Raw genomic sequence first — 10905 nt, 5'->3', positions numbered from 1 at the left:
AAAAATAATGAAAAAATTGAAACTAATTATTCATTTGAATTTTTTCAATTGTTTGCCTGTGTTTTTTTTTTACTTTTGCAAATTAATATCACCATATATATTTACTGATCTTTTGTTTGCATGTCATGAAATATTTTTAAATGTTGCACAATTTTTTTTTAATGATTATGATGATGATCGAACGAAACGAAACGAAATCGACCATTGACCGATGTGTTTTTTTTTGTTTTGTTTTGTGAGATTGACCAAAAGCAGCAGCAGCAGCAATAACAATAACAACAACAGTAACGGAAGTCGAATTTATTTTTTTTCAACTAAATTACTGTCGTCATCCACTCAGAACATTAGAAAGTTTTTTTTGTTTGTTTTTTCATTTTTCCCGTTAAAAAAAACACACACACAACTGTTTGTAAGTTTGTAAGTTCCGTTTACAACATTGTGGCCAAAAAAAAAAAATTTAAAAAAAAAACATGGAAAATAAACCCATTCCATTTTTAAGTTTTGGTTTCATCATCATCCTCATTTTGGTTGGTTGGCGGTGGTGGTGGTGGTTTGAATAATGGCCGGATGATTGGCTAATAAACTCATATTGATTGATGGATCGATCGATTAATCGATCAATGTTTTGGTTTGGTGATGGATTCTTTAATAGAAAAAAAAATAAAAAAATGAAACATCCAAATACATCATCAGTGGAACATTTTATTCTAGTTATACCGGAAATTTATAGAATTTTGGATTGAAATTTTTTTTTATTTTTTTTTTAAATATGATGAATAGTAACCACAACACCAAAATCTGATGATGATGATGATGATGAATGTGGTGCTCAATGTTTTTTGTTAGCATATGTACATGTTTTTGTTTGGCGATGGTGGCGACCACAACAACATGACGATGTGTAGACCAGGAAGGAAACCTGATTTCCGGTTTTAAAGATAAATAATGAAGAGAAAACAAAAATCACGTTAAATCAATAGCCAAAAAAAAGAGGGATGGATTTTTTGTTGTTGTTGTTGTTGTTGTTGTTGGAAAAAATAAATAAACCGACAAAATTGCCCCAGATATTTCGTTGGAAAATTTTTTTCCAAATGTTGTTGTTGTTGTTGTTGATATTTGTGTTTGTTCGTTTGTTCATTTCGACCATGGACGGACGGCCATGATGGTATATTTTTGATTTCGTTTCAACAACATCAAACATCATCATCTGTATGTTTTGTCTATTGCGTTCTAGATCAATTGATTGATTGAATTGAAAATTTCATTGATGAAATTTTCAATTATTCAATGTTAATTTGTATATGATGATGGTGATGATTGTGGTTCCGATTTAAATTTTTGTCATGTTGTTGTTGTGGTTGTTGTTGTTCTGCCATTATTTCAATATTAAATATTCGTCAATTGTCAATTTTGATTTTTGACATTATCAAATCATATCCTGTTTTTGGTTGTTTTTGTTTGTTTGACATTGGCATTTTTTTTTGTTTCGTTTTCTAATGATGATAATGAATCGTCTTCGTCATCATCATCATCATAATGGTGGTTGTTGTTGTAATTCGTCATTCATAATGCGTTGATGAGAATCAAAATCCAACACACGCACACACCCAAATTAAATGTCAAAACAAAAAAAAAATCTGATCATCATCATAGGGAATCCAAAGTTTTAAATAATAATTTTATAACCATTTTGTTGATATGTTTGTTGAGTGTTTGAAATAATCAACGGTGATAATCAAAATCGATAATTGATAAATCAACAACAACAACCACAACAAAAATGTTTAAATTAATATCAAAAATGGGCTGTATATCACCCAAACCGATAAAACATCCAAAAAAACCATTGCCAACAATACCGAATAATATTAATAATCAACAATCAGAACAACAACAATCGCAACAATCGCAACAACAACAACAACAACAATTAATTATAACTACAAATGATATGGATTCAAATCAACAACAGCAACAAAATGATGAAAAACAACAACAACAACAACAACAACCGCAATCGCATTCGCAACAACAACAGAATCCATATCTAAAAGCAACATCAAATCGTACAAATTCAATTTCAATGATAAATAATAAAAATTCTATATGTGAATCAAATAAAACAGCAACAACAACAACAACAGCGACAACGACAACAACAACAAGTGGTTCGAATAAATTATCAGGTAGTAATAAGAAATCAATATTTTCAGCAATTACAAATTTAAATTCATCATCATCATCATCATCATCATCATCAGCGGCAACAGCGAATTCATCATCATCATCATCTGCAGCGCCATTATTGAATGGCCGTAAAGAATCCATTGGATTTTCACATAATCGTACATTACCGACACCAATGAATAATGTAACCAATCACAATGTTACCGCAACCACCAACAACAACAACGCAAACACATCAATTTCATCATATAATCATATTCATCATTCACATCATAATCATCAACAACAGCAACAACAACAACAACATCAACATCAACAACAACAACAACAACAACAGCAACAGAATAGTCAAAAAATTGTTATAGCATTATATGCATATGAAAGTCGTGATGAAGGTGAATTATCATTTGAAAAGAATGAAAAATTAGTCATATTGGATGATACAGAACCGGATTGGTGGCTAGCATATAAACTAACACAACCAGAACGTAAAGGTTATATACCGATGAATTTTGTCGTATCGAATGTAATTGAAACGGAAGAATGGTTTTTTTCAAAAATATCACGTCGTGAAGCTGAACGTTTATTATTATTTGGTGATTATCCACGTGGTACATTTTTAATTCGTAATAGTGAACAAGATCCAGGTGAATATTCAATGAATGAATGAATGAAATTATTTTTTCTGATGAACGAAAAAAAAATCGAATATTATTTCATTTATGTGTAACACATAGGATGCTTCTCGCTTTCGGTTCGAGATTTTGATGCAATGAAATTGAATCATGTTAAACATTATAAAATTCAAACCAAATCGAATGGTGATTTTTTCATTACATCAAGACGTTCATTTTTAAAATTACAGGACCTAGTTGAACATTATTCAATGGCCAGTAATGGGCTATGTTTTCGTCTTACGAAATCATGTCCAAAAGTGGCACGTGCTGTTGTTGGACCATCCGTACGATCGGATGAAATTGATCGTCGTGACCTACGACTTATACGTGAACTTGGTTCCGGTAATTTTGGTAAAGTTTTCTATGGCCTTTATCGTGGCCAAACACAAGTTGCAATAAAAACATTGAAACCTGGTTCAATGTCTGTATCGGCATTTCTGCAGGAAGCGGCAATAATGCGTCGTTATCGTCATGAAAAATTAGTACCATTATATGGTGTTTGTTCAACTGGTAAGTGTGAGTTTTATTTTTGTTTGTATTCATGTAAATTAACCTTTTAAAAAACAAACAAACAAACAAACAAACAGCACAACCATTATTGATCGTTACGGAATACATGTCAAAAGGATCATTATTGAATTATTTACGTGATCATCCGGAATCATCATCATTAACGATAATCGATTTGATTGATATGTCATCACAGATTGCATCCGGTATGGCATATTTGGAAAAAGTAAAACTAGTTCATCGTGATCTGGCTGCACGTAATTGTTTGGTTGGTGATAATCGTGTTGTGAAAGTTGCCGATTTTGGTTTGGCTAGAATTATTGAAGAAGATTATTATATTGCACAAGTTGGTGCAAAATTTCCAATAAAATGGACAGCACCAGAAGCGGCTAGTAAAGGAAAATTTACAAGCAAATCTGATGTATGGTCATTTGGTATACTGTTATATGAATTAATAACCAAAGGACAGGTACCATATCCCGGTATGAGTAATCGTGATGTATTGGAACAAGTGGATCGTGGTTATCGAATGCCTAAACCAAAAAATGTTGATTGTCCAAATTCTTTATATCAAATAATGTTACAATGTTGGGAAAAGGATCCAGAAAAACGGCCAACATTTGAATATCTTTATAGTTATTTTGATGATTTTTTTGTGGCCACTGAACCACGTTATCGGGATGCTGATGATTTTTCTCAACAACAACAACAACAGCAACAATATGAAACGCATAAAATACAATTACAACCGCAACAACAACAACAACAACACCACCACAACAACTGCAACTGCAACAGCAACAACAACAACAACAGCAACAACAATTACAACAACAACAACAACCACCACAATCACCAAAACAAACAACAAATCCAATAATACCTATTACCAATCGGTCAATTAAAGAGACTATTGATTGTTCAAAAATTGAATAAATTTCAGCCATAAATTTTCAAATAAAAAAATTTGTTATTTGCCACTTTATTTCAGAAACATTGTGTTGTTTCAATTTCAAAAAACAACAACAACAACAACAACAACAAAAACTGTAATCCTGATTATACTGAATTCTATTTCCGTTGTGATCGATTAAAATGTGATGGATCGATAAATAAAATTCAACATGATGAGTAGCGAGTGTCGGTGACAGATATTTTTATTTTCAATAAAAAAAAACGAATTCCAACGAATTTCAATCAAGTGATTGATTAGTTGGAAAAAACAGATTCCCAATTGAGATATATATATTTATTATTTACACAATGAAAAATTCTAAATGTTGACACCAAATTGCATCGTCATCATCATCATCATAATCATTCATCAGATTTAGACATCTTTTTTTTTTTATTTTCTTCAAACACATAAACGAATCTTGAATAGTGCGTAGGAATTGAAAATAAAAATGAAAACAGAATCGATCGATCGATAGAGATTTCGATCAATCTTGTTGTAAAAAAAAAACTTTGCCCAAAAAAATAAAACTTGATCACGTTAATCAGTAAATTGATTTCATCATTAGTAAGCACATCATTGAGAACAAGGCGATAAAATTGATTGGGAGAAAAAAAATGTCATTCCATGTAAGCAGAACAGAATCAAAATCAACTTTTTTGGATAATTGAATTGAAGAATTCATTCAAAGTAATTATCAGGCAACAAAAAAAAATAAAAAACAAATTGGTACCACCAGAAAACAAAAATGGAAAATTTTCAGATCATTAGATTGAATGTAATAAAGAAAAAAAAACTCTTGGAGAACGAAATGAATTTTATTTTATTATTATTAATAAGCTACACAGACAATTATGATGATGATAATGATGATGAATTTTCAGGAAAATTTTTAGGAAAAAAAAATCCAAATGAATCATTTTTGTTTGATTTGTGTGTGTGTGTGTGTATGTTTTTTTAGTGAAAAATTTCTAGTGAAAAAAACAAGAATTTAGAATTTTAAAAATACAGAATTTTGAATTTTAAAAAGAATTATCAAAATTTGATGTTAGAAAAACGGTAAAATTGTAGTTTCAATTAAACAATTGTTTTGGTGAATTGAAGAATTTTGAATTTTTTTTAGTAAAGAAAACATTCTGCACAACAAAAGAAAAGTGAAATTGGATAGAAAGAGAGAGAGAGAGAGAGATCATCAGAACTGGGTTAATTTTTCTTGGTTTTTTTCTAGTTAGTTAGATTTTTGGAAACAAATTTTATGAAAATAAAAAAAAAATCAATTTTGTGGCTTGTGTGTGTGTGTGTTGATGTGAAGAAAAGAAATTAAAAATTCAAAGAATCAGGAATTCACAGAAAAACAAAGAAAAAATGGAATGAAATTAATGTGGAATATGAGAAAAAAAAATTTAAAGAAAATGAATGAATGAATGAATTTGAATTGAAATGAAAATGAAACAGAGAAAATGAATGAGTGGATGAATGGAAAAAAAATTGTTTTGACTATCTAAATGTTAATATATATGGATTTAGTAAGCGGAATCAGGCGAGCAAGTAAGCGAGCAAGCCAAATGAAAAAAAAGCAAACAAACAAACGAACAAACAAGCAAATACTGTGGATGAAAAAGTGGAAAAAATTGAAATTCAAAAAAAGAGAGAAAAAGAGAAAAAAAATTTCTATATGGCAAATGTTTTTCTTGTTTGTTGTGTTTTATAATAATAATAATATAATGGAAAAAATTTGGGGAAAATTTTCCGGAAATTTTTTTTTTTGGTTGTTTTTGGGAATAATAATGATAAAAAAAATTCTAGAAAATTTTTCTAAATTTTAGTTTTTTGTGGTCAGTGTAAAATGATGATAAAGATGAATATGATGATGATGATGATGATGATGATGATGAGGATATAAATGTGTGTGTGGTGATACGATGACTAAATGTGAGCATAGAAATAGAAATTAAATTGATCAAGAATTTCAGATTTTTTTTGTTGTTGATTGTTGAATTTGGTGAAGATTTGAACATTTTTTTTTTTTTTGAAAAATCGAGGTGATTGAATAAAGATGTATTTTTGTTTTGTGTGTGTGTGTTTATTGATTTGTGTTTCAATTTTTTTATCCATTATCGATCATCATTTATTGTATTGATCATCATAGCTAGATGAACCAGGAGCCGAATCGCTCATTGAATCGGCATTTGAACCAGAAAGATGATGATGATGATGATGATGGTGATGTGGATGTCCACCGGGACCACCACCACCACCACCTAACATTGGACCACCACCTTGGAATGTTTCAGTTGGATCATTTGGTTCACTTGAATATGGACCACCATATGAACCATATGTATCACCAAAATCATTATGAATGCTATATATAGATATATAAGAAATGGATAAGAAAAAAAAATCAGAAAATTAATTTAAAAAATTAAAATGAAAAAAAAATTAACAAACATATCGCCATCTATCGTTTGGAAACAAAAATTTTTTTTTCAAAAAAATTAATTTTCCAATCAACAACAAACAAAAAATAAAAAACAAAACCCGGATGAATTGAATCAATTTTTTTTCCTTTCTCACACAATCCAGTAATCGATAATAATAATAAATAAATATAAAAAAATCTACTATAATTTGAGGAACTAATTTTCCAGACGAGAGAGAAAATAAAAAAAAACCTACTTCCTGGAATAACACCACACGGCCATATACTGATTCATATTTTTCATGTGTTTTTTTTTATTAAGATGAAATTAATTTTTAGCTTCAAAATTGATTATATTGATGATCAATCATATCTATCTATATAGCTTCAGGTGTGTGTGTGTGTCTGGTATATATATATTGATTATATAACAACAATATAATCAATATAGATAGATTGAATTGTTTGAATCAAATTTTTTCATTTCATTTCATTTCTCGTTTTCTTTTTCGTCTTCGTTGTCGTTGTTGTCTGAATCAATGAATGAAAATGGAAACACTATCCATCATCATCAGCAGAGAAGCAATGGGCAAAACTACAAAACACAATACTGATGATGTATAGGGTATTGTTGTATTTGAGCAAAAAAAAAAAAAAATTGAAAATTGTCTTGCTCTGATTATTCCCGAATCTTACTGTTATTTTTTTTCTGCTGCTGCTGCTGCTGCTGTTGTTGACGTGTGTGTGTGTGTGCATGTGTGTTCGGGTATTGTACGTTATATTTGCACCTAATTGAAATGAACATTAACAACAACAACAACAACAACAACAACGAAGACAACGACAACAAAACAACAGAAATTTTAGCCCAAAACCATAACCCGATTGTTGAAAAAAAAATAAAAAATAAAAAACAGACACACACACACAAAACTTGAAAGTTTGTTGAATGAATGAATGAATGAATGAATGAAATTGAAAATGTACAGAAAAAAAAATTGTATGAAAACCCAAAAATAGATGGAAAATCTGTTCGTTCGTGTATATGTGTGTATGTGTTTGATATTAGATTGTCAACTTGAAATCATTTTCTTTTGGTTGTTGTTCATCTGTTTGTTTGTTTGTTTGTTTGCTATATATCAATGTATGCAATATGATTAAAATTGAGATTGATTGTGATTGTGTAATCGGTGTAAAAAAAATTAAATAATTTCATTGTGAACATTTTTTTTTCCTTTATTCGTGCGTGTTATTTATATTTTTTTTTCATTGGTCACGATATATATATTATTATTTATTGTGTGTGTGACAATGTTTGATTCAACTGGAAAAGATAGGAACAAAGGTGTGTTGATTCAAAAAAAAAATTCACTTACGGCATAAGATGTGATGGCTGTGAATATGGTGAAAATATTGGCCCACCAGAACCACCAATAAATGGACCAAAACCATGTGTATGTGATGGACCAACATGCATCATATGTCTTGGTGGTGGTGGTGCTGGTGGATGATGATGTGCAGCAAATTGATGTGTAGACATTGCTGTCATTGGACTATGAAACATTGGTGGTCCACCGGAAACCATACCAGCAAATGGTGGACCAAATGCAGGTCCAGCTGCCATACCATACATTGGCATCGGTGGATACATTGCAGCTGGTCCCATTGGCATTGGTGGACGTATCGTTGTTACATCTTCTTTTTTCTCATCTTTTTTCTGATCATCCTGTTGATTCTGTTGATTATTTTGATCTTTATTACCACGTAATTTAGCGAACCAATTATTCATCTGTGAAAATAGACCTTTTTTCTCTTGTGGTTCAGCCGATACGGTCATCATCATCATCATTATCATTGTAATGATGACAATCATGATGGTTATAAATTTCATTGATAAATCATGACGATGATGAAGTTGATTATTATGAGTACGACAACGATAAATTTCAATTTTCTTCATATTGAAATTCTTGATTCTTGATGGAATTCTGGAATAAAAAAAAAAACAGACCTACACACACACGCACACTCACACACAAAAACACAAACACCTATAACCGACTACATTCACACTTGCATACACACACACACGTTTACACACACACCGGCGATTCAGGTATAGTAGCGAGAATGGTAAAAAAAATATAAAACAAAACACACGAAGAAAAAAAGGCAAAATTTTTTGGTTTGGGTTTTTCCGCAATAAAAAACAACAACAAACAACAACTTTCAAATGATAAATAATAATTGTTCATTCAATTTCCTTTTTATATATACCACCTTGTTCACCCATATTTTTCTCTTACTTTTTCACTAACTCACCAGTGGGAAAAAAATATAATTCAATTCTCAGCAAATAGAAAAGAAACGAAAAGAAAACAAAAAATTCAATCCAGAAACAGATTTTCTTGTTCTCTCTTTTTACTTTTTATTTTTTACTTTTTTTTTTTGATCGCTAATTGTATATCTCCATTTGAATCAAAAATGGTGTACAAAATAATAACGGCAACTTAGACAGATTCATCATCGAAAGTCGTTCATCATCATCATCATCATCATTGTAATAAATATTTCTAGCTCAGTAAAAGAAAGAAAAAAAAAGAGCAACCAACAACAACAACAACAAATAGCGAGATTGGAAATTTTTTTTCTGTTTTTTGAAGAGATTTCAATTGTGTGTGTGATTTCAAACATTTTTTTTCTGTTCTTGTCATCATCGTGATCATTTTCCAATCGATTGATTTTGTTATTGTTGTTGTTGTTTTTTTTGTTACTTTTTCTTCTTCACACACACACACACACACATACACGCATGCGTTAATCACACACAACTTGTGAATTGATTTAAATTAACAATGGAATTTCATAGTGAAAGAATCCATTTTCAAAAAAAAAAAAAAATCTACCAATTCTTTGAATACAAATGGAGATGAAAATTTTTTTTTCTCCAAATTCATCAATAGATAATTCATTTCGTTGATTCATTTGATTCGAATCAATCGATTCATTCATTCATTCATTCGGATTTGATGATGATACAAACAAATGACAAATGATTGATCAATTCGATAGATTGATGATTTGTACAGCTATTAAAATCATTGTGTGTGTGTGTGAGTGAGCACGTTTGTGTCACAAAAAAAACGATTGAATTTGATCTATTTATACCCAGGTAAAAAAATTAAGATGATAATAATAGGAAATGAATTTTCTTTTCATTTTGTCGTCATTGTCGTCATTGTTGTCATAGTCATCGATATTATTATTCATCGATCAATCAATCAATCAATATATTTATTTTGTTTAAAATTGATGCAATGAATAGGTAAATGAATCTGGGACAATCAAATGATGTTTTCAATCAGTGATTGATTTGCAATTTTGAAATGAATAATAATAATAATAATAAAATAAGCATAGCATCGATATTTTTATTTTTTGTAAAATTCTCTTTGATGGATCGATTTCGATTCAATCAATCAAAAAAAAAAAAAATGTAAAATTAGATCAAATTAGATTTTTTCAGGTTTCAAATCCAAATTGCAATGGCCTGTCTAAAAAATTTTTTTCCACCACCAAGAATTTCATCATTACACCAATTTTGTCGTTGTCATTAATGGTGAAAAAAAATCAGTTTGACCTCGAACCAGAAAAAAAACACTTTTCCATGCTATAAAGTCAAAAATTATTTGATTCAATCAATGGTCAGCTTTTTTTTTCTGACGATAATGTTGAAATAAAATTTTTGATCAAAAAACTGGACTGACCAATTATGCACACACACACACACACACAATGGCATTTAACTGGAGACACTGGAGAAATTGTATTGTTCATAGATCAGATCATTTTTTTTCTGCGTGAAAAAAAAAATTTGTTCCATATATATTACAATTATTATTATTATATGACGATTATTACCATATTCGTTTCGCTACACCAAACGTTGGATATTAATTTTTTTTTGTTTTCATTTTGTTTCAGGTAAGCAAACAGATAAACAATGTGTACATTTTTTTTTTTTTACAAATTATCATGACCTTTTTTTTGTTGTTTCTAATTGAGAGTGAAAAAAAAAAAAATTTTCAGTGAAAAAAAAAATCCATAAACATAATGACGATGACGATGACTTACTAAATGATTACTAAACTAGA

The 10905-nt window shown here is 29.8% G+C and overlaps 2 protein-coding genes across 3 annotated transcripts; one reads left to right on the top strand and one right to left on the bottom strand.

The window, feature by feature from the left end:
* The first annotated feature begins 1136 nt into the window (after positions 1 to 1136).
* On the top strand, positions 1137 to 4340 carry LOC124496865 (tyrosine-protein kinase Src-2-like). 2 transcript variants are annotated; one of them, XM_075733089.1, is made up of 3 exons: positions 1137 to 2834; positions 2925 to 3374; positions 3452 to 4340. In XM_075733089.1, exons 1-3 carry the CDS (start codon positions 1781 to 1783, stop codon positions 4252 to 4254), a joined length of 2307 nt encoding a protein of 768 aa, XP_075589204.1. In that variant the 5' UTR covers positions 1137 to 1780; the 3' UTR covers positions 4255 to 4340. The 2 variants fall into 2 exon arrangements, with proteins under 2 accessions (XP_075589204.1, XP_075589203.1); XM_075733088.1 differs by having other exon boundaries at positions 1164 to 2834; positions 2925 to 3380.
* Positions 4341 to 5135: 795 nt separating this feature from the next.
* Positions 5136 to 8999, bottom strand: LOC124496570 (uncharacterized). Its single transcript, XM_047060107.2, has 2 exons — positions 8128 to 8999; positions 5136 to 6694 (listed from the first exon to the last, which is right to left on the bottom strand). Exons 1-2 carry the CDS (start codon positions 8709 to 8711, stop codon positions 6454 to 6456), a joined length of 825 nt encoding a protein of 274 aa, XP_046916063.2. The 5' UTR covers positions 8712 to 8999; the 3' UTR covers positions 5136 to 6453.
* Between the last annotated feature and the right edge of the window lie 1906 nt (positions 9000 to 10905).

Source organism: Dermatophagoides farinae, chromosome 7 (genome assembly GCF_024713945.1).
Source record: "Dermatophagoides farinae isolate YC_2012a chromosome 7, ASM2471394v1, whole genome shotgun sequence".
Lineage (NCBI taxonomy): Eukaryota > Metazoa > Arthropoda > Arachnida > Sarcoptiformes > Pyroglyphidae > Dermatophagoides > Dermatophagoides farinae.
The sequence above is the reverse complement of the archived record's forward strand: the minus strand, read 5'-3'. Positions and strand labels throughout refer to the sequence as shown.